We start from the raw sequence: 25,195 nt of genomic DNA, 5'->3' as shown, positions 1-25,195 counted from the left end.
AGGCCGGAAGTGACCGCGTTGCGGCGACTGCCTCTCCAGAAATACGAACTACCGAGGCTACCCTACGGTATTCAGTAAACCAATACAAGTCCAAGAGCATGGAGCCAGCGCGCCCTCCCCCGACGGCGGGGAAGTTTGTGGTGGTCGGCGGCGGCATCGCGGGCGTCACCTGTGCGGAGCAGGTAGGGCGGGTGCGCAGGTGGCTCCGCCTCTTCCCCGACCCCTAAAGCGGTGGCGTTCGAAGCCTTCCTCCCTGCCCTTCCCCTTCTTCGGGATCATTCTTTGGCTCTTACTGCTCGGCGATATTAGAAACTGCACGGTGGACCTCAGATGGAGTTCTTAATACTTTGCAGGTTTCGCCAAAAGCGCAGGGAGGAGACGTGGGGGGCAAATTGTTAGTGGGGAAGCCAAAGCTGGCTAAACCAAACTGTGGTCCTAGTAATACCAGGGCATTTTGAACTACATCGGAAACCCTGGTGACATAGTGGTTAAGAGTTACGGCTGAGAACAACAAGGTCATCAGTTAAAATCCACCGGGCGTTCCTCGGTAACCCTTAGGGGCAGTTCTGCTCTGTCCTGTAGGGTTCCTGTGAGTTGGAATCGACTGGACAGCAAAGCGTTTTGGTGTAACTACATGGACAGAAAAGTCAGCCACCTTAATTGCCATAGCCAGTTGAATTCATTCCCCGATAAGTGCCGTATCCTTAGTGCGTCATAACTAGTTGGTAAAGAAGCGCTTACATAAGTTTCCTATACTTGGAATGCCCAAGGTAGAACTCCACTGATGTTTGTAAAGCAACCAGCAAGGGATTAAATGCAGCTAGGGAATGCTTTTCGGGTTATAATGAACAATGAGTATGTATATCTGGTCTTCAAAGAAACCTAAGTTATTTTGTTGTTACAAAGTAAACAAACACTGATGTCATAAGAAATAAAGCAAGCAATAAAAGAGGAGTTTTTGTTTGTTTTGTTTTTAACTTTTAATCTTTGGATGTGTATTTTCAATTTATTCACCTAGTAAACATCAATGATCCAGGCATGGCACCTCCTTTCTAGGAATTCACAGTTTGGTGGAAGAGACATCTGTAAAGAAACCATTTCATCAATGTTAACTGCTATGTTAGGGTGTTTATGGAATTGGTATGGAGTGGATTAGGGAGACTTCTTAAAGGAGGTGTCCTTTTATCCCAGTATAGAAGAATGAAAGTTTACCAGGTAGATGGGAAAAGAAAGACATTCCAAATGGAGACAACAGTCTAATAATCTCTGGTGAAAAAATGTGGCACCATCTGGGAGCAGCAAGGTTTAGAGAACATGGTGCTTGGGAAAAGTGACCAGAGATGAAGCTGGGAAGGTGGGCACAGACTAGATTATAAAGGGTCTTATAAGTCATGTTAAGAATTTATAAGTAGTCAAATGATTTTGAGCAGTGGAGTTCGGTGATAAATGAAAAACTTTGAAAGGTGACTGGTTAGAGTGTGTTTGAGGTGGGGGCATTTGATTAATACGTGAGACTGACAGGCCAATTTGAAAGTGATTTCAGTAGTTATAAAGTTTTTTTTTTAATATACTTTAAATGAAGGTTTACAGAACAAACGAGTTTTCTATTAAACAGTACACATATTGTTTCATGACATTGGTTAACAACCTGTCTTAGTCGTCTAGTGCTGCTATAACAAATATCACAAGTGGATGGCTTTAACAAAGAGAAATGTATTCTCTCACAGTCTAGTAGGTTACAAGTCCAAATTGAGGGTGTCAGCTCCAGGGGACGGCTTTCTCTTTCTGTCGGCTCTGGAGGAAGATTCTTTGTCCTCAATCTTTCCCTGGTTGAGGAGCTTCTCAGGTGCAGGGACCCCGGGTCCAAAGGTCACACTCTGCTCCCGGTGTGGCTTTCTTGGTGGCTTGAGGTCCCCAAACTCCTGCTTGCTTCCCTTTCCTTTTATCTCTTGTAAGATAAAAGGTGGTGCAGGGCATACCCCAGGGAAACTCCCTTTACATTGGATCAGGTATGTGACCTTAGTAAGGGTGTTACAATCCCACCTTAATCCTCTTTAATATTAAATTACAATCTCAAAATGGAGGACAACAATTTGGCCCAACCAAACTGATGCATACATTTTGGGGGGGACATAATTCATTCCATGACACAAGCACACGACTTGTCAACACTCTCACTTCTCAACCTTGGGTTCCCTGTCACCAGCTTTCCTGTCCCCTCCTGCCTTCTAGTCCTTGCCCCAGGGCTGGTGAGCCCCTGTAGTCTCATTTTGTTTTATGGGCCTGTCCATTCTTTGGCTGAAGGGTGAACCTCAGGAGTTACTTCATTTCTGAGCTGAAAGGGTGTCTGGGTGCCATAGTCTCAGAGTTTCTTCAGACTCTGTCAGGCCAGCAAGTCTGGTCTTTCTTTCAGTAGTATAAAGTTTTGAGGGCCTGATCTAGCAATGGGAACAAAAAGGGGGGAGATAAATTAGAGAACATGCAAAGGAAATAATTCAAGATGGAGAAAGATAACTCAGTATTATAAAAAGTTCAAATGAGGTAAGACTAAAAAGAATCTGATGAGTTTTAAGGGTGTATAGAGAGTACTTGAACATGCTCAATTTTAGTGGTATATTAGAGATTTAAAAAAAAAAAAAAAAAACCCAGTTGCCATCAGGTCTATTCTGACTCATGGCGACTCCATGTATTTCAGAGTAGAGCTATGCCATAGGGTTTTCAATGACTGATCTTTCAGAAGTAGGTCACCAGACCTTTTTTCAGAGGGGCCTCTGGATGGATTCAATCTTTCGATTAGTAGCCAAGCACATAACTGTTTGTGCTACCCTGGGATTCCATATTAGAAGCCAGATAAGAAAGATTGGTGGAGTTGAGGAACAGGATAGTAAAATCAGAAAATGCTTTCAAGAAGTTTTAAAGTGAGGAAGAGAGATTGAAACTAGAGGAAAATGAAGAGACTATAGCAAGTTAAACCTCTGAATTTTGCTAAAGCTATTACTAAAATAGCTGTCTGCCCAAAACATATACTGGTTGGGTATTTGTAAAAGGCAGAATAGGAGTACAAAGCACTTGAGAAAATGAAGATTCTAAGTGTTTTTTTTAAATGATTTGCTGTGATTTCATCCCATTGAAGGCAAATGAAAATAGCCTTTTTTTTTTCCTAGTAGTATTTAAAAGTAAACAGGAGTTGGTTTAACTGCTGATTGGGAAAATATTTTCTTCTCATCTTGTGCATGATTTAATTGGTATGTAAAATAGTTCAAGTAAATAAGGGATATCTCTTTATATTACTATTTTTGCATAGTGGGTCTTTGTTAGTGTTTAGTGTAAATATATTATTCATTTTTTTATCAATATCAGTGTTTAATGTTACCATAGCTCCTTAAAGATGAAAAAGAGTCAGGGTAATGGAGACTTTGATGAGAAACAGTGAGTTTTTAGTTTCTTAGGCTAATAACAATATAGAAATTGCATTATCCCCACCCCACACCGTGTATACCGATACACAAGTTCATGTATCGTATTTTCTCTCTCTTTTTTATATAAGCTGGCTATTCATTTTCCATCAGAAGATATTCTCCTGGTAACAGCTTCTCCTGTTATTAAAGCAATCACAAATTTCAAGCAGGTGAGAACATTTATAACTTTTCTTAGAATTCTTAGAAGTAGGGTAATTGTATTGTTTTCATTGTTTAAAATGACAAATGTTACTTTGATATTTATTTTAAAATCAAAGCTTGGAATTTAGAATGATTTGAAATGAATACCAAAAGGGCTGAGAATGGTATTTAATTTCTTTTCCTTTTTTTCCTCCCATCTTTTCCTCTCAATCCATATATGTCAACTACTTCTTAGAAGATTTTCAGTAAGATTCTTTTGAGGAAAGATGCTATGCAAATCTAAATATGAATACAAATATGTTTATATAGTGTGTGTGTGTGTGTGTGTGTTTACAAGTTTCTACTTACAGGTAACATTTCAGATGTGTAATATGCATCTCAGAACCCTTTATAGTTCACGAATTTATAGTATACATTATAAGTGGAATGTAAGGTCAGTTGGGTCATAGTGTCATAAGAGGGTGGTCTCCAAATCTTTTCATCTTGCACCAACCTGTAGAAAATCTTTGAGCTCATATCCCAACGTACCCACTGCCATGGAGTCAGTAGTGACCCTATAGGACAGAGTAGAACTGCTCCATAGGGTGTCCAAGGCTGTAAACCTTTACAAAAGCAGACTGCCACATCTTTCTCCCACAGAGCAGCTGGTGGATTTGAACCGCCAACCTTTTCAGTCGGCAGTCAAGCATTTTAACCACTGTGCCACCAGGGTTCCTATCCCAATATATGTATATTTATTTATTTATAAATTATATGCATGTATTACATTGTTAAAATTATGAATGTTATAAAATGCAAAAAAAAAGGTTGAAAAACATAAGTTCTGATCTTTTCTTACCACACTTCAGTGAAGACCACTGCCATAGTCTTTAATACAAATGTTCCCTTATAATACACTAATATTGGAATATAACTTTGTCATGTTGTAAACCCCTAAAACAAAGTATAATTTATTACCATATACTATGTTGCCCCTTTGAACCCGCCTTAGTACCTTAGATATCTTATTACAGCCAAAAAGAGGTACAGCCAAAAGAGTTATGGGATTGGGAAAACCAGAGAACAAATTATGGTTAATAATCTCTTTAAAAAGTATATATGTAATTACATGCTAAAAGCACATATGTAGGACAAAGAGGTTTAGCTGGGTCTTATGTTTTCCAAAAGACTTAATTGAGTGCAGTGATCCTATGGAATAGTTAGGTGAGGTAATGATTCAAAAGTACAGATTTCTAGAAAATCATTAGTTACTTTGAGACATTATTTTGAGAAACTAAGGGGAGGTAGCTGTAAAATGACAGTAAGCATAAACATCTCTCTCTTACAACTTGGCTATGAAAAAAGAAAAGATAGAATGGCAGCAAAGAAGACATAGGACCTAGCATTAAGGGAGAGTTGTGTTATTTTAAGATGGAAAAGACTAGAGGATGTTTACTGTTGAGATAAAGAAACCAGTGGAGAAGACTGAAGATACAGGAGAAAAAGAAATACATAATATGGCAAGAGACCTGAAGAGGTGAGAAGTGATGGGATATGGAGCACAGATTAATGGATTTATCTTGAAAAGGTGGGAGGAATGGGTCCAGGAAGGTGGACTATAGCAGAGATTACGGACGTAGTAAAAGTTCTTAGTAGTCTCTCTGAGCTTAGAAGTAAGGTGAGTTGCTGAGAATGAAGAGGATAGGACATAGTTGGGGAGCATTAGAATGATGAAAATTTGGAAAAGTCACCAAGGCAGTGGGAGATGTTATTAAAATGTTGTTTTCATTATTTTGACCTTTGCACTGATGGTACAAAAGTGGTAATGGATGAAATGCTGGTACCTTAGCACGGATTAAGGCAGTAGCAACCAAATTGTACTAGTAGTCCTCGTATTCTTCACTGCTACACACTCACAGTTAAAAAAAAAAAGAAAAAAGCCAGCACAAAATATTAATTTTATTAAATCCTGACTCTTAAGTGCATATCTTTTTAATATTCTAAATGGTTACATAGAATTGGAAAATGAACAAAGTCCAGTTGTTGCCAATGATAAAATTAGAGCTTTCAGCAAAAAATTAGACTTTTCTCTACTGTGAGTGTCCCAGTACTTCAGGACTTTTCTAATGAGATTATTGGTAATACTAGTTAATATGATTTTTCGATACTGCATTGATTTGAAATATGTCAGTATTTGGCAGATCTGCATAACTCAGTGAATCAGTATGTCCAGGTGACCGCTGCTTGATGTCATGGGGTCCATTCAGTATGCAGGATAGACCAATGGATTTTAAAGTAACAGACTATAAAAAGATTGGTTTGATATGGTCTCAAATTCTACATTGTAACTAATCTATAAGAAACCATGATTTGTCTAGTTTTAATGTAGCATCAAAAGAATACCTACAATTATCTGAAAAGTCTTTTAAAATTCTTTTCCCAATTGCATATCTGTGTGAGGTTAAATTTCTTTATGTGCGTCAACCGCAATAATATTATCGCAACAGTTGAATACAGAACCAGAATGTGAAACAGTTTGAATGCAGAAGCAAATATGCAACTTTGTTTTGTAAAGCCAGACATGAAAGAGATTGATAAAAAAATGAAAAACTCTTCTCACTGAATTTTTTGTTTGTTTTTGGAAAATATTATTTTTCATTCAAATTATATTTGTTTTGGGTTTGTAATTAATAAGTACTTAGATTTTTTCTGAGTTTTAATTTCTAGTATGGTAAATATTAATAGATATAACTCACACAATTATTGGGGCCCTCAGTAATGCTCATGATGCTCCAACAGGAAAGAAGAGTCCAAAGACTAGATTATGATAAGGTTTTACAATAAGTAAAGAGAGAAGGATAAGGAAATAGATAAACTGCTTAATTAAATCCCCAGAAACAACTGTGGGGAAATAAGTAGTTTTAGCCCTTATTTTACAGTTCAGCCCTCAGTTTACAGGTCAGGAAACTAAGGCTCAGTGACTTAGGTGACTTTCCCAGGAGTAGTAGAAGTTCAAGTCTTACATGTGGAGTCTAGTCCTCTTTCCCCTGTATATAATGCTATAGCTGACTTTGCTGTCTTATGTATATGAAAGAGTAGTGTGTAAAAACAAATGAAAGTATTTTGTCATTACTTAAGATCCTTGAAAGAAAATACTTTTTAAAACATGCAGTATACCTCTTTGATACAGGTTTCTAAAATATTGGAAGAATTTGATGTTGAAGAACAACCTAGTACCATGTTAGAAAACCGCTTTCCCAACATTAAGGTTATAGAATCTGGAGTAAAGCAGCTGAAGAGTGAAGAACACGTAAGAAATTTTTTTTCCTAGTGACATTTTCCATTATTAAATCTCAGTGAGCTTTTGCCTCCCTTCCTTTGACTCCATCTCTACCATTACCACTACCATCATCATCACCATATATGTCCCTAACATGAAGTTTAATAATGTGGATTTCCATTATTAGGAAAAAATTACGAGTTTATTGGGATTACATAATTAGTTTGGTTCAGCATTTTAGGTTTCACATTTCAGATTAGCATTTATGTTTGCATAGTGTTCACTGTGTTCTGGACACTTGGATTAGGTGCTGAGATATGGTAGAAATAATACGAGGTACCTGATCCAGAGAGCCCTCCGTGTTGTAGGGAATAGACAAGTATACAGATAATATGACGTGTGAAATCCACAGCTGTTGAAATATGATCAGAGCTCTAATATTAGGGGTCTTGGAAGACTTCACAGAGGGGGTAATAAATGAGCTGGGCTTTAAAAGATGGGTGAATTCAGAGTACTCCAGGTGGAAGAGGACATTATAGAAGAGGGATTTGCCTGTTCAAAGACCTAAAGGAAGGAAAAGGGACATGTGCAATAATAGTGAGCATGTCAAAGGGCTTGGGGTGTAGACAAGTAAAGAATATTGGCAGACAAGGCTAGAAAAATAAATAAAATTGTGAAGAGCTTTTTCTGTCATGCTAAGAAGCTGAATTTATGTTATAATCAATGAAGAAATAGTTAACAGATTTACGTGGGTAGGAATGATAGAAAGATACGTCTGAGAGCAACATGGAGAATGATCTGGGGTAAAGGGAGTGTCTGGTGATCAACAGCCAAATTAGAGACAGTTGCAGTAGCCCAGAGATGATATAAGACCGGAACTAAGACAAAGACAGTAGTTGGAAAGAACGGCTCAGATTTGAGGGCGATTTCTGCTGTAAACTCAAGACTTAGTGATTGATTGGACATGAGAATGAATAAGGGTGCTGTCAGATGTCATCTTACAAGATCCTCAGATGTGCCTTAGGCAAAAGGGAAAAGTAAGATTTGCAGTTGTTTCTCTAAGGCATTTTGAATTTATGAATTCCATTTTAGGAGAAAACACATAATGCCACATTTGAAACAAGTAATTTAAAAAAAAAAAGGTGAGGCAAGTACTGAGTTTTTTTGAGGAAAAAAATAAGAAATCTGAATCGAGAATCCAGAGGAAGTTGCTGATACTTACAGTGTTAACATAACAGTCCATGTAACATCCACGTCAGTTACGTATGTGTTGGTATCAATGAATTGTGATGGACTTTTTATGTTAGGGCATTGAATCAGTGCTCATTACCATTTGAAAAGTATCCTTTTTGAAATGCGTGTCTGCATTCCCTTATCCTTCCTTTACACTCTTTAGTGAATTAGAGATAGTGTGTTTTACTTTCATGTCTGCTTCCAAGAATTTAGCAGTAGCTAATGAATTTTTTTTTTTAATGAATAGCATTTTTATGTTTGTGCTGTGTTTTTGCAGTAGTAAATGTGATTATTTTTAAAATTTGGTCACCATCTGTAACTTCTGTCAGATAAAACTCTAATCAAATTGTCTGAAGGAAAATGTATATAAAATTTCTCTACAGATGATACTGTGTTGGATTGTTGGTTTTATGAATTTGTTATGCAACTGAAGACTTAAATTGAGCAACACGTCTTAATGAGTATTAAGTCCTATCTTATGATTTGCCAAGTTTTATAAATAAAACACATGGCACAATGTGTTAACCCCTAAACCATTCCAACGAAGTCTGGTGTCTCTAATCGTGGCGTGTGTGTGTGTATGTGTGTGTGTGTATTTATATATTTATTTATATATCTGCTTCCTCAAGGCTGCTACTTATCTGTATATTTTAATTCAATATTAATGAAGAAAACTATCTGTAATATGTATTTTTAGAAATATCAATGTTATTTAAAAATTAAGCGACATAAATAACTTTACAGCCAACACATGTTAAGATTAAAGAGTAACATGTTTTTCACTTCGAGTGTTATCTCCAAAAGAGCATTTAGTTTGCTGGTAAATTGATTGTTCTTTGGACTTAGAAAAATAGAAATACTGTTCTTTTGGCATTTATGATCTTACTAGATTAAGAAGACATATCATAGCCTCTTCTACCACACACTCCTTCCCTGTACTCATAATAGATACTATGGTATGATATGATTGGAATCATTAGATCTTCTTACAGCAATTTCCACTGAGATCAGAGGTGTTCATCAAGGCCTGCTCCAGGTATATAATATGATCAGAATGCTCAATTTGAAAATTTCAGAAGCTTTAGTTTTTAACCCAAGGTCAGTATACCTTTTCAAACATCATGAGGTTCTGTGAAGTTCTGTGTAAAATGCTGTCAGTGTGCCTTTCCCCCAGGGTAGAAGGTCTAGTTTGCATCACACTCTCAGACTGGTTCATAACCCTAAAAGGATTAGGAATCACTGGGTTACAGAATGCATTTTCATGCTGAGTTGGCTTTGTAATTGCTGTTTAACGAATACTGAATACCGAGTGCCTAGAGGCAGCCTTAACGTATTTTTTGCTTTTTGCCTTATTGAATTTCTAATTTAAAGTGAAATCGTAACCTTGTCTAAAATGTTTCCCTTCCCCCTTCATTGCTGTATGGTTTTTACAGTGCATTTTAACAGAAGACGGCAACCAGCATGTATATAAGCAGCTCTGCCTGTGTGCCGGAGCTAAACCAAAATTGATATGTGAAGGAAATCCTTATGTGTTAGGAATCCGTGATACGGACAGCGCTCAGGTAACGTTTTAAGGTTGGGCTGTGAGAAGGGGACATGGAGACTAAAGCAGTACAGTGGATTCCTTAGACTTTTCTACATTTGAGTCAAAGTGTTCTACTTATGTTAATGCCTGTACTGCATAAGAAGAGAGGTTTTTGTTTCATGATGCATAAACCAGAAACAGTTCTCAAGTAGTTATGTTTCATTACTTCCAGTCTCTGTTTTTATTTGATAACTAACCTTGTTACTTTATTCATGCAGATGTTCGATGTTCTTTTGATCATGAGATGTCCCAGATATAATGTACTGACTGCATTAAATGTTACAATTCATAATATACACATATTTATTACTCCACTTTGGGAATATGTGATCTGCAGCATAAATGATGTGATGATCTTTTTCCAAAAAGGGAAAAGCATATCCAAAACTTACTTAATCCCCAGCAAAGAAATTAATACTCCAAAGATGCACAGTCTTTGTGGTATGGAATCATGGTAGAATCATAGAATTGAAAAAGTCACTTGGTTTATTGCTCCGCCCTAGGATCGTGATGGCTGTGAGTCAGAATTGACTTCATGGCAACGAGTTTGGTTTGGTTTTTGGTTTAGGATAGTGATGAACTATCCCAGTCAGGTGAAACTTCTGTGCATGAAACCTTATACAGCTTTTGGTAAGTTATTTCAGGATTCATTAACCCTTATTGTCAAGAAACTCTTCCTGGTGTCCAGTCACAATACTTTGTCTTACCTAAAGCTCATTGTTGTTTTTTTTCGGCCCCATGAGGTGATTTTACATTCATTATGATAATATTTTACATTCTTGAAAATCAGTGTTTTCCTTGAGCCTATTCATCTCAATTAAGAATTGAGAGGAAAACTGAAAGAACTTGATTATCTTTTAAGAATTTTAGGTTCATATTATCAAAAATATTCATCAAAGATTGAGCTCATACCTATGTTCCAGCTGGGCCCTCTGTGTGCATGAACTCCTGGAATCCTCACAGTAACCTGTGTGACAGTCATTACTTCCACTTTACCAATAGGGAACAGATTGAGAGGTTAGGTAATTTACCTATACTAAAGTTTTTTAAAGTAGCTAGTAAGTTTTTTTTTTTTTTTTTTTAGTAAGTTTATCAGAAATACAATTTAAACTCATGTCTCTCATCTCCAAGTCCAGCGTTTTTTATGGATTTTCTTCTGTTGTTCACTGCTCTCAACAAAGGTCAACTAAAATTAACTTCAGTTGTTCTCATAGAATTTTCAATAGTCCATTTCGGTGGTGATTTATTGAAAATTATGATAAAATTTAGTCATTATAGTAGAAATGATAACTTTGCCTAGTAGGAGAAATGTAGCTGTACACATGTCATCCTGAAGCAATGGGATTATTCTGTACTTTCGAAGGAGGCAGAAGAATGACCATAGGCTTCTCCACGCTCATCATGATTTTTTTTTTATATATAATGACATGTAAGGCAAGGAAAATCAGAGAGGTAGTACAACGAAAGCAAGCTGGGATAAAACACAAAGGGGAACGTTTACACAGGTTTCCCCTGCTATCCAAAAGTAGAGTGTTCCTATGAAATCTTTCGTGAACTGAAATGGCATAAAGCAAAGAAGCAATTACCATTAATTTATATGGGAAAAATTTTTGAGCATTCCCATTCCCAAAAAATAACCTACGTCCAGTTTTACGCTAAGTGTAACACCCTTAGGAGCGCACTCACACTTCTCTGATACCTTAGGATACATCTTGCTAATGGATGAACAAAATTAATCGAGGTAAAGCACAGATGCTCACAGACACAGTTCAGAGTTATGGTGGCTTGATGCTGTGTGTCATTCCTGGGGAAGGAGCTTGATGAAGCCACTGGCTGCTAGGGGCGCTCACTGCCTCTTTAACAGGTCTCTGCAAAACAAAGGCTGAACGCTATTGCTTTTTGCATTTTTCTTGTAAATGAGAAAATCCTCTTCAGATTTCCTTTAGTTAGCAAAAACAGGTACTAATGTAGGTCTTTCATGAAAGCAAAGTGTTGTAAAACAAACTTTCAAAAAGCAGGGGATAGTTGTAATATTAATTGGGAGGGTACATCCTGGCAGAGTGGATTTATAATCCCTTTGTAAATTAGAAAAAAATACTTTCTGGAATGTTACCAGTGAAGCTTCTTTAGATATTGCCCACTGTTACAAAATACTGTCTCATTCTTTTCCTTCTAATATAGGAATTTCAGAAACAGCTCACTAAAGCTAAAAGAATAATGATCATAGGGAACGGTGGTATTGCACTTGAGTTAGTGTAAGTATATATTTTTAAATCTTATTTACGAATTACTCTGTGATTCATGTGCTTATTGGCAGACTAGAAAACATTTTGATAGGCTAAAAATAAAAGATAAATATAATTTCCATGTTACTTACAAAGAGAAAAACTCACTTTATTGTTTAGTTTTCATGGAATCCATAGTTGCAGAAATTTCCTTACAGACCCTTTTAGGGAATACTTTAGACCTGTGGTGACTGGCCAGATTTGTTCCATTGCTGTGTTTTATAAGCATGTACTGTTTTAAAATAAATGTGTACACATCAGAGATTTGTAGTCATAGCCTCCATCACTTCTTACTTCTCATATCCATCCTGCTTCACTCATTTATGGCATATGAAAACATAAGTACTTGTGACTCCTATTTTAGGATAGATGATACTACCAGCTATTGGTTTTTGGAAGTTTGGGGAAAAAAATGAACAAATCGTTAATATGAAATATTTTCATGTTAGTATATTTCAAGTTCGAAAAACCTGATCTGTAGAACGTTGGTTCACTTATCTTTGTGATGTTATCTTCCATTGGCTGTTGTGGAATAGTCTGGGTATTTTTCAGGCCAGTAAGTTGGGTCAGGCCACAAAGAGGACAAATTTGTATAAAATAAGGAATCTCTCCAAGCCCTAATTTTGCTAACTTTCATCCATCCCAAATCTCAAAGTTTTTGCCCCTGTCTTTTAGGAAATGGTCAGTCCCAGTATTATAAGAATTCTTAAATTGCCTGAGTACTGGGGGTGGCAATTCATCATTACTGTGATTATGAAGTCTGTGTTATTATACTGAGAAATGAAGAGAGAAAATTAGAATCAAAACTAAGCTGTGGGCCAAGAGCAGGGTGGGACAGATTTATTGTAAAAGGGCTTCAAATTCTTGTTTACACATGACATATTTTCTCCATCAACTATAACCAAAAGTATAACTTAATATTATTATAATTATTTACATTTAAAAGCTTTCTTATGTTCAAAAATGTCTAAACTCATACATTTAATCGTATTCATTTTCTTTAGTTGGAGAAAATTGGATAAAAACAATAACTTATTCAGTAACTGCTTTAATAACTTAAGTAAAGTTCCACAGAGTGTTTTTCTCTTAGTTTAGGTCTTCTGAATGATTAGGTCTTGTTTTCTCATGGTGAAAAATGACATATCCAAACCCTCTACTCCTTAATAGCTTTAGTGTTCCACTGTGGCTACTAATTTTTTTCAATATGCTTTTTATTTCTGTTATCTCTTCTTTCCAAGTGCAGGTTAATCCTTTCTTTTTCAGACATAGTTTTTCATAATTTCACAAAACTGTAATACCCCACTGTTACCTGTGCATAATGCTGAGAGCACAGTATATATTAGGGTGAGAGGATTAGAGGACGTTCTGTGAGGCAGAGCAAGTACAGGAGTTACCTGTAGTGGTTACCTAGAACCGTGGCCTGTCAGTCCATCAGTATTTTAAACTATACTGATATGTTTAATACTATTAGGTTACTTTAAAATGTGAAAGATGATAGGAATAGAGGAAATTTCCAATTTACAAAAATTAAGGGAAGCATTTCATGATTACTGTGTGTATACTGAAATACAAAATTTATTATGAAATGTGTATATACAGGTAGTCCTGGACTTAGGACTGGGTTCCGTTTTGCTGACTCTGTCCTAAGTTGGTTCTGACATAAGTCAAATACCTCTCTCTTTTTAGTTTTCATTATTATTGCCCTTTATTATCAATATCTTTAGGAAACCCTGGTGGCGTAGTGGTTAAGTGCTACAGCTGCTAACCAAAGAGTCGGCCGTTCAAATCCGCCAGGCGCTCCTTGGAAACTCTACGGGGCGGGGGCAGTTCTACTTTGTCCTATAGGGTCTCTATGAGTCTGAATCAACTCGATGGCACTGGGTTTGGGTTTATCAATATCTTTATAAATACAAAATTTGAACATCTGTGGGTGAACATTTGAGGCAAACATCAGATAACACACTGCAACACTGTATGTAGTACATATTACTTACGATAAGGTGTACCAAAAAAAAAAAAAAAAGCGTAAGTGCAGTTTGTCGTAACTGTGAAATATGTCATAAGTCAGGGACTACCTGTATTCTCCTTCCTGCTAATTTGCAATGATGCATGATCTGAGCAGCATAAAATAGAATGTTCTCCAAATAATCTGAGATCTAGTGATTGTAAATGTTCCTTTTTGGCATAAAGAGCAGCAAAAATAAAAGCTAATTGGATGAAGCAAGGGGTTTCTTTACCATATGCTGAAAAGTACAAACATCAGGTGACCAGCAGTCAGATCTACTAAGCCTTCTTTTTTCTGTCATCTGCTTATTGATGAGCCTTGAAAAGTCATTTAACCTGTGTTATAGTATATTGGTTTGTGAATAAAGGTGGCAATATTTTGTACCATAAATAAGTTAAAAAAAATAAAACATTAATGCATTGTTGTAAGTTCAAATAAAAGCCTATTATAGTTAGGATGCCCAAATGTTCTGTTTATCAAAGACAGTCCCAATTTACATCTGTTGTCCCAAAACAGTTATCAGTAGCAGCTAGTATATAGTTAGCACACTAATTATAACGGACTTCACGTAGGAAGCGGTTTGTGAGGTAGTTGTTAAGAAAGCCAAATTCTCAGTGTTCAAACCTAGATATAAAATAGCAGGTACCCAAGAGCTCAGGCTAGATCATGAATAATAATGGAAGGTGGCTTACATATATACCATGACCATCCCTTGTTTCCTCCAAGATCATTGATCTTTCTGTGAACTAGTGTTTTCTTTGGCTAGTTTATTTGGAACTTCTGAGATGAAAGGGATTGTGGGTAATAGTTCTTTTATAACAAAGTTATACAATTTTTATAACAAAGTTTTAGCTTATAACACTCATTCTCTCCTTTTTCTATCTCCTTCCAGAATGTTTTGACTATATAAAATATTTGCTACCAAATCAGTCAACGTCTCAATATTGTTGCCATATACCATTCATCCATCTATTATTGATTATATTATAACCAAACAACCCATTGCTTACTACTGAGGAACCTGGGGGACAGTCATATAATAACTGTATTGTAGAAATTGAACACTTTGAAATGATAATCATTGTGATGAAATTTTACCTGATGTCCAATACATATATTAGTCACTTTCAGTAAGCTGGTTAAATTTTAGTATTTATTATCCATTTATAATCATTCTTTCCCAATTTGCCTTAAAATATTTTCTTCACTTATGCCTCAGGAAATAATTGTTATTTGTAGATGCAAATATTTCTCTATGGACTGTTAAAACTACTGTAAGTAACTTTAATTAACCTTTTAGGTATGAAATTGAAGGCTGTGAAGTGATTTGGGCCATTAAAGATAAGAATATTGGAAATACATTCTTCGATGCAGGAGCAGCAGAATTCTTCACTTCAAAGCTCATTACGGAAAAACCAGAGGCTAATGTTGCACATAAAAGAACCAGATATACAACTGAGGGTAAAGATAGCATCTGACTTATTAATTCACAGAGGAGACCTTTTTTTTTTTTTTTTTAACTATATAGAAAAAGGCAACAAGAAAACTTAGCAAGGTATTATTTTTAGGAGATAGGAATGTGGATATTTATTTCTATATCCTTGGATGAATTTTTTAGATTTTCTAGAATACAATGTATTTTTATGCAAAATATGTATAAATAAAACTGGAAACTTGACGTGATTTAAAATAAACCAGCCCATCTGCATATTTGCAGTATTTGCAAGTAGACACTACAGCTAGGCAACACTTAATTTTATGAAAAATGCAGTGAGTTTAGAAAATTAATACAAGCCTCACAGTTCCATAGTTTTTAAATCTGAAATAGTTTTTCTTTTTTTTTTTTTTAACTTTTGGCATATAAAATTCCAAAAATTTTTAAGTTCTGGGGAGGTGCTAAAAGTTGACAAAATTTTGAAAATGTGATGGCTATTTTCTTCCCCTTCACATTAACCAGTGTATGTAGCATCCATAAAATATGTTGTTTATATTTAGCATTCAATTAAAATATTGATCATTTTATAGCTCTCCATCACAGAATATTAAAACAATGAATAAAATGACTAACATAGGTAATTTAGTCATCCTATATGAGAATCATTACATTGCCTAAAAGCTTCAGAACATAGGTGTAATTCTCTGCCTGGCAGGTTTTATTACATCATTTGAATTTTGAATTGATTTTACCTCCTCAGGAACGAAAAAGGAAGCAAGAACCAAAGCTAAGGCTAGTAATGTAGGCAGTGCCTTGGGACCTGATTGGCATGAAGGCTTGAATCTTAAAGGAACAAAAGAGGTATGGTTTCGTATATTGATTAAACATATCTAAATGCAGTTTTAAATTCTTGAACTCTGTATGATAACGACTGGTTAAAAATATAGTCAAAGAATTGGTAGGTCACTTTATTTAGAACCTTTAATGCTACAAAAGGACTCAAAGCCCCTTGATAGGTGAATATCAAATTCATCTAGAACTGATTTTCAGTCCTTTTAACTCCCCAGATATAGAGACATCCATACCTAGAATACAGTGAATACACCTGTCCTATTTTATCTTTTCTCAAAGGTCACTTCAGATGCACGTAGTAAACTCGCAATATTTTAACAGTTTTGTGTCCCGGGGTGATGTGAATGGTTAACACTCTCAGCTGCTAACCAAAAGGTTGAAGCTTCAAACCCACCCACTGGTACCTCATAGGAAAGGCCTGGTGATCTACTTTCAAAATATCAGCCATTGAAAACTCTGTGGAGCATAGTTCTACTGACACGCACAGAGTCATCATGAGTTGGGATTGACTTGGTAATGGGAAAAAGATGGATTCTAAATCAAAGATACCTTTAATGTCCTAAGTAACTGTAAACTGATGACTTGTTTTTACTCATTTTAATTACTAGATATTTTAATAGCTGTTAAAAAGCTGTGATATTTAAATATTTTAAGAGTGTATACATGCAGTCCTTCATTACTATATATGGTATCTTTAAAGGTTTTCAGCCTTTCAGGTAAGTGGGAGAGGGCTGGTTACATCATCTATCTACTTTTTGCCATGCAAATTATATAAAATTATTTCTTTTTGCTCCTTCAGATCCTAAGATTAATAGTATTTTTAACCTGAAAATTTCAGCAGTTTACTGGCACCTGGTACCAAGGTTTTGGGATACAACAATAAGTTGACACGGCTGTGCCCTCAGGAGGTTTTCATAGTGTCTTAACAGTTGTGATTAAATATATATATATTTTGTAATTATCCGTGAGGTTTAAAATAAAAAGTATGGCCTTCATGCCACCTACCAACAAATGTACTAAATCTCTTAAGTACTAAACGAATTTTTGCTTCTTCCTTTTCTGCACAGAAATTGAAAGGCTTATTTTAGGGCATCCAATATATTGTCATTTGTACTACAGTGAAACCTGTGAGAGCTAGAACTCGAAGGGACCGCCTTGTTTTTCTAGCTCTTGCGAGGTTTCTGCCTTTGACGGTACAGTCTTACCACTTTTCTGTTGCTGTCAATGGAAAATATTTGAGATTCCTTCTCTGACACCTTTCTGCCTTACAAAGTTTCTGGCTTTCATAGGTTTTACTGTATAAGAATTACTTTTTTGTGTATTAATTATTTTCTACAAGTGTATTATGAATTCCACAACCCAAGTCATTCTCTCTGGAAGTATGACGGTGACCAATATTTCTTTAATTTAGTTTTCTCACAAGATTCACATTGAAACCATGTGTGAAGTAAAGAAAATCTACCTTCAGGAAGAATTTACAATTTTGAAAAAAGAGTCCTTGACTTTTCCAAGAGACCATCATAATAAGCCGGTTAAAACAACTGATAAAGGTAAGGTATGAAATAAGAAAAATGAACAACCACTTGTTTAAAAGGAGAATAACATAATTTTGCTATATTACATTTAAAAACTTTGTTTCCATATAAAATTTAAATATGAAGAGAAAAAATAAAACCATAGCTTAAAATTATGTCATTTCATTTTCACAACTTAATAAGTTTTCCAGTAAATTTATTTGCATAGGGCTTTACATTTTGCATAGGGCTCAAGGTGTTTCAACCATCATAAGTGAGTCAATCAGTTATCTTACAGATTAAAGCAAAGCAAAACAAACAAAAATGTTTAAAACCTAAAGCTTCTAGAGGTGAAATAACTTCCCCAAAATCACACAGAAAAATGTATAAATTTAGGATTAAGACACAGATATCCTAACTCCTATTTTACACCTCCTGTGAGAGCTGCCGTCATTTGAAGAAATACACTCACCCAAACCAGTATATGAGATATCCCACTGTTTTGAAGTCTTTGAATTTTTCTGTAGGAAAGGGAGTGTTAGAACTGGATTACGAATAATGAGGAAAAAACCTTTTGAAAAATGAATAACTTAGTTGGACTAGACACTCAGTAAAGTATAAACGTAAGTAAAGATTTTTAAAGAAATAACTTAGAAAGCGATTAATAATTTGAATTTACTTTGTTAGCATTATGTGTAAATTTGAAGGAATAACATTTAGAATGCTATAGCTTGATAATTATAACAAAAACAAGGAGATGATATCTACATTAAAAAAATTGCCATGATTCAGGAAAGTTTCTAAAGCACAATTAGTTTAAGATAAATAGATGAGTAAAAAGTGTTTTAGCAAATGTACTTTATAAAAATTAAGTAGAGTTGTTTAAAGTCATCTTTCGTTTGCTTTGTTTCTAGTCATTATAGTTTCTGCTAATGCTGTGGACACACGTGGTGGTGATGACATTTGAGGATAAAGTCTTTAATTTTTTTTTTTTAAGAGATGTGGCCAGTATATGTGGAATTGACCAATGGAAAGATATATGGCTGTGATTTCATTGTCAGTGCTACAGGAGTTACACCAAATATAGAGCCTTTTGTCCATGGCAACAATGTAAGGAAAATTTTTTGTTCAGCCATAGATATTCTAAAGTTTTAATTTTTTATGAAGATCTCTAATTCGCAAACACAAATAATTATTGTTTTAGTACAAAACTGTAACTTAAGATGGCCAAAAACAATATGGTTATATTCATGTCTTGATTTTCAGTATCTTTTACTATTTAAAATTCTTAGGCAGTTAATATCCCAACATAAGTGTTGTCCTTAATGAGATAGAATGCACAATCCATTTATCTAAGGTTGATAAAAGACTGACACCTCCTATAAATTCTTAAAAATGACTCTTTTAGAGAAACTGTCTTGTTATTCGCTATCTAGCATTCAAATCTTATTTTAAAAATCAAAAGAATATTCTTGTAATTATGGGTGAAGTAATCAAATGGTTACTAGGTATTTCTGATGTAGAAATTCTGAGAATTATACGAGTCTGTCTTCCTAGAATATGATTTGCTGGAGCTTCAGCTTAGGTGTCTAAACTTTGCAGCTGTTTTTCACCTTCTTGTTAAATATCAGAATACCGAGGTGTAAACATTTGGCTTGTTATTTTACTTTAGAGTGAAAAAATCATATTTTCTTACCACTTATGTTTATGAGGAACATGGTTTAGTTTAATTTAGGACAAGATGGTGGCCTGGAAGTGGATGACCATATGCACACGTCACTTCCTAGTATCTACGCTGCAGGCGATATCTGCACTGCATCTTGGCAACCGAGCCCAGTCTGGCAGCAGGTAAACCAGCCTATGTCATTACATGTTTTTATCAGAGATCCCACCTGCAAATAAAGCAGCTACCAGCAAATCCACCTTCCTGCTTTTCAGTGCTACTTTAAGTAGGAAGCAATCACAGAAATTATTTTTTGATATTTAAAAATGATTTTAGAGAGACTGGAACTCTTATACACTGCTGGTGGGAATGTAAAATGGTACAACCACTTTGGAAATCTATCTGGCGTTATCTTAAACAGTTAGAAATAGAACTACCATAAAAATAATTTTAAAAAGAATTTTTCCCTTTTTGGTAAGTTATTATGTAGTGGTGGATAGGCTAGGATATCTTTTAACCTAACAAGAATTATAGGCTGTTACTTTTTCATTCTCTGATGCTGTAGCAGCACTGTCCAGTATAACAATTTCTGTAATGATGGAAATAGTCTATAATTCTGTGTTGTCCGTTATGGTAGCCACTAGCCACGTGTGCCTTTTGTGCACTTGAAATGTGGCCAATGTGTGTGAGGAAATGAATTTTTTATTTTCTTTTAGTTGATTTAAATTTAAGTAGCTACATGTGGCCAGTGGCTACCATACAGGACAGCATATCTTTAGATCACTAAAAAACAAAACGGACTACCAAGATTATAAGCCATATAGATAAAGCATTCTGTTCCTGATGACCCTGTTCTCTTCCTGTGGGAATTATTACTGGATGTTCCTGTAATGAGCACCCTTCCTCAGCCTTATGACTCCTCCAAACTGGATCTAGCCTTCCTCCTGCCCTCACAGTGTTGCCTACCTCCTTCTAGTAAACCAAAACCAAACCAAACCCACTGCCATCAAGTCGATTCTGACTCCTTCTAATAGTGGAACAGAAATACTTGAAGAAGATAATCAAAGACAACATTCCATAGATAAGGTTGTCTTAGAGCGGGGTAGAAGCATAAGTAGAGGTAACAGATAACGGAGCCAGCCAACACTTAACTTTGTTAAAGACCAGCTCCTCAGGTTAACTGTGAGTTGAGTGTGAAGTAGTGGGAGAACTAAATGTATTTAAAGAGGCAGCTGTACTATTGTGTGTTTTACATACAGCAGAGACAACATCAGTAACGAGAGAATGCCTTCAACCTGTTTAATTTTTTCTAAAATGCTTCAAAGTAGCTTGTTTTTAGTCTTCTCTACAATTTTCCTTATGTCCTTTCTGTGGCATAACTGTCACAAATTCTCAGGTAGGAGTTAGTATTCATGGAGTCTTTTTATTCAACATTTTAATTCCCCTCTAGGAAAAATTATACCTAAAATGTATATCATTACCTGATATAGGGAAAAATATCCAAAAATAAACATAGGTGTCCCTTGTTTTGAGTGAATCCAGTAGACTCCGTCTCTTAATTGGCAGAAGCAATAAAGATACTAATTAATATGTTTCACATAGTTCAAATGCAAACACAAGGGATTTTGAGGTTAGAATATAGTAGGTAATGGTCTAGCAGTGTGATATTGTGAGCCACTTCTGTTAACCATTCTTTACTTGGTTCCTTGTTCAATTTACTCTGCTCCCTTGCTACAGACTGCCTCTCACCTAATGAAAAATAAAAATCTATCACTCCTACTAGAAATACTCAAAGCTCATGTCCATGATGATATTTTTACACATAAAACAAGACAGGTTAGGTACATATGTACACACACGGGAGTAAAAGGAAACTAATGGCTTACTTACTATAGGATAACCTATTTAATTCTGCCCATAGCCAACGAGTAAGTGGTATTACATTTATCTTTCATGTGAGGAAACTGAGGCTTAGAATAGTTAAATAACTGACCCAAATGCTCTTAGTCAACATATAGAAGAATTGATACTCAAATTTAGTGTGAAGCCCAAGGTTACAATTCTGTTACACCAGGGAATCCTAAAACTTTGCAAGGGAAATTAATACTGTTATAGAGAAAAATTTAAATAACTTCCCACAGTCAGTTGCTGAAATCTCAGATGTCTTGGATAGGGCACCAACTTTCCAGTGTCTAAAGATGAGGGTTACCGGAAATGGAATAAATATTTCAGTGATAGTTTAGCATCTCTACTAAAAGCTCATAATAAACTTCCAGGGACTGGTGAAATAAAATTGTATTCTCACCTGTTGTAGCCTGAAACATTCTAGTAGTATTTAAATAAAAATTGAACTGAAGTGGATAATTGATGAGTACCATCCTTTAATTTTAGAGGCAATAATTTTGATAGAATTAACAAATGCCAAAATCAGTTTGGTTGGTTTGGGTTGGTCAGTGCTTCTATGACAAAGACAAATAATGGCTAGATCCAGTTGATCAGAAGTATCGTCAGACATTGAACCCATTTGAAGGAACTTACGAGGTTAAGGTGATAACAGTTTTCAAATAATGATAATGAAAAATGATACTGCATTCCATTTTTTATCTATTTCAGATGAGGCTGTGGACTCAGGCAAGACAGATGGGGTGGTATGCAGCAAAGTGCATGGCTGCAGATAGTTTAGGAGACTCTATTGACATGGATTTCAGCTTTGAACTTTTTGCTCATGTAACAAAATTTTTTAACTATAAGGTAAGTAAGGTGCCTTTTTTCTGCTTGTTAGTCTTGTAACCAAATATAATCATCTGACTTTCTCATTAGAATAAAAATTTATGTGGTTTCAGTTAATAGTTTTATAAAAATGAGATATTTTATCATTTCTTTAAAGTCAATACCTGTTATTATTACCAGTCTTAATTCCTAATTGTCTGATAATCACTACCCACCTTCACACTACACCACTTTTTAGTTAAGGGGGAAAACTCTCTCCAGATCCGCTTCCTTGTGGTATGTTTCTACGTTTTATTTGAGCTTCATCCTTCCTTTGTGAGGGGAACTAACAGCTGTCGTACACAAGAATGAACCAGGGGCTTTCATATACATTTTATTCTCTTTGTATTATTCTGGAGCAGTTTTTTTCTTGCTAATTTAGAGATAAGGAAGATACACAGACAAACATATACGCAGAAGGCTAAAGGAGATCAAGTAATTTGCCCATGAAAGATCTCTGTTCCTTATTAAAATCTTTAAACCATGACTCCAGGCTAATGTATGTAGTCTGTATCCTACCTATTTAACTAGTCACTAGATATTTTTATTATCCATATAGATTTTGTGCTGGTATCTGTAGAATATGCTCATTGGAAATTTTTAATGTCTCTGTACATTGTGTGGTAGTGTTTAGGACTCTCCACAATGACAGTTTTAGCTGTAAGATTTATAAATAGATTTTTCTGTTGGCTGTTATACAAAATATCATATTATGTTTCCTTTTTTGGTATTCATTACAATATCTTCTTATCCTTATGTATAGGTTGTATTACTGGGAAAATACAATGCACAGGGTTTAGGTTCAGATCATGAATTAATGCTGAGATGTACCAAAGGACAAGAATACGTCAAAGTCGTCATGCAGAATGGGCGAATGATGGGAGCAGTCTTAATTGGTGAAACTGATTTGGAAGAAACATTTGAAAATCTAATTCTAAATCAAATGAATCTTTCCTCATATGGAGAAGACCTGCTAGATCCAAATATTGATATAGAAGATTATTTTGACTAAAACACGCATTTCAAGCACATGAAGTTTCAAACAAGAAAGAAATCCCAAGCCAGTAAAATGAATGACTGTAATGATTTAATGATGAGTACAATGAAGTTAATTCAGAAGTGATAATGATTTTAGTGAACAAATATAGAAAGAAAATTAATTTCTAAGGACAAAATCAGTTCAAATATTTGTATGTATATTTTTGTACCATAAAACTGACCATTGAGAAATCTTAAAATGACCCATTTCTTTGTTTTAAACTGACATGTCCATTTGTGATTTAGAATTGGAGCAAACAGTGCTTATCTGCTTAGCCAAAATGTAGTAGACTACAGTCATTCTTTGATGAAGATTTTGAGATATCAAAATAGGGCTGTGGTTTTAAAAACTTACAGTTTTATTCTACTCAGATTGTAGCAATATCTTATTCTCTAATATTGTTTTTATTATTCCTTTATTGTTTGGATTCTACAGCTGTTTTTATGTCCTGAAATCATCCACATTATTCCGCTTAAATGTATCACTCACTTTCAGTGAGAAAACAGAAAATTTACAGTATAATAATACTGCTATCAAAAGATTGTTGTGTCAAAAGAAAAAATAAACTAGGCATATCAAGGCATAAAGAGCTTCAGATAGTATGTGAACTATTCTTTTGAGTATTTTACATTTAAAAAAATTTATATTTCTCCCCTTGTTGCATACTATAAAATTATTGTGGTAATTCATGATCTCAAATTTTCCCAAAAAATATAGTTGTTCAATAACTCAGAGACAAGCCCTGAAAGTATAGAGCTACCATATGTATATTATTGAAATTGTCCTAAAACTTAAGCTTTTAATTAACTACAAAAATAATAGTGTATACATGCATAAACTGTTCTTTTCTTGGAAAACTGAGTAACACTCATCTCAGACATCATCAAGTTTCCTTTTCTTAGCTCCTGTAGTCTTAGAATCGGATTGCTGAAGCATGTTTGCAGACTTCTGGAAGTTACCTGATTTTTTTTCTGGCCTCTTTCTCTCAGCTTGTTCAGAATGACAAGTTTGAGGTGATTCAACCTGCAAAACAATAACGAAGCAAGTACCCTGGTAAAAATTCACCTATTCAGTTTTCTTGAGATTAATAATACTAAAATATTCATATCACTTAGCTCTTTAATAGTCTATTTTTTTTATATTCAAATTTCTACTGAAATAAGAGTCTTACCCACCTATTCGATAGAGGGGCTATGTATGGTATGTCAGAAAAAAAATTCTAAAGAATACCCCAAGTGTCCTTAGATACAATGATGAATGGCATGATTTTGCAGGCTTGATAGTATATGGTTTAGAACAGTGGTTTCCAACCTCTGGAGCTATACAGGCAGACTCCTCAACTAATACTGATCACAACCAATATCATGAGGGTGGGGTGCAGCACAAGATTAGACATTAAAATGGAGTTATCACATTCAAAAAGTTTGGAAACCCCTAGTCCATCTTAAAAGGTCTCAGTTCTTCCACTTAATATCTCTACAGCAAACAAAGTTTATTTTTTCCCCCACACCCAAATCTAAGAAAAAAAATAAGTGACTTATTTCTTCTCCTATTCACTTGGATCTGGGAAAGTACTAGTTAAAGGAAAACCTCCTACAGGTGTTAATGTACTTTAGAAAAATATATAGAAATTTAAAACGAATAGCCAGCCAGTTACCCTGAAACAGCTTTGTGTAGGTTTCTTTACTTGCATGGTAATAACGTGTGCCTCATTGTTCAGAAGATTAGCTTTAGGTCCTATTTTCAAATAGGAAATGGTAGCATAAGCTGTAAAACTGTAGTCTTCTCTGCAGAAGAGAAAAATCAACAATCAGAAAGGTTTTGAAGGAGTCACTGATTACGAAAAACTGAAATTTATAAAAGCAAAATAACTATGTATACTAATTTTAAGTAACAATGATGAAATAAGAATAAAGCAAACTGTAAGAATGAATAT

At 35.1% G+C, this 25,195-nt stretch overlaps 2 protein-coding genes across 2 annotated transcripts in view; one reads left to right on the top strand and one right to left on the bottom strand.

The window, feature by feature from the left end:
* On the top strand, window positions 1-25,192 carry PYROXD1 (pyridine nucleotide-disulphide oxidoreductase domain 1). The gene is made up of 12 exons (XM_003405683.4): window positions 1-182; window positions 3,548-3,628; window positions 6,790-6,909; window positions 9,546-9,674; window positions 11,879-11,952; window positions 15,288-15,448; window positions 16,183-16,283; window positions 17,686-17,824; window positions 18,786-18,898; window positions 19,514-19,636; window positions 22,065-22,202; window positions 22,984-25,192. Exons 1-12 carry the CDS (start codon window positions 99-101, stop codon window positions 23,230-23,232), a joined length of 1,512 nt encoding a protein of 503 aa, XP_003405731.1. The 5' UTR covers window positions 1-98; the 3' UTR covers window positions 23,233-25,192.
* Window positions 23,286-25,195, bottom strand: part of RECQL (RecQ like helicase) — a 36,722-nt gene continuing 34,812 nt past the window's right edge. Inside the window, exons 14-15 of the mRNA XM_064284495.1 lie at window positions 24,917-25,046; window positions 23,286-24,282 (exon numbers count right to left, since the gene is read on the bottom strand). Of these exons, the coding sequence (XP_064140565.1) occupies window positions 24,133-24,282; window positions 24,917-25,046 (280 nt within the window). The 3' untranslated portion in view covers window positions 23,286-24,132. The remainder of the gene's footprint in view (window positions 24,283-24,916; window positions 25,047-25,195) is intronic.

This window comes from Loxodonta africana, chromosome 4 (genome assembly GCF_030014295.1).
Source record: "Loxodonta africana isolate mLoxAfr1 chromosome 4, mLoxAfr1.hap2, whole genome shotgun sequence".
In the NCBI taxonomy this organism is placed as follows: domain Eukaryota; kingdom Metazoa; phylum Chordata; class Mammalia; order Proboscidea; family Elephantidae; genus Loxodonta; species Loxodonta africana.
This window is presented reverse-complemented; position numbering and strand designations above follow the sequence as displayed.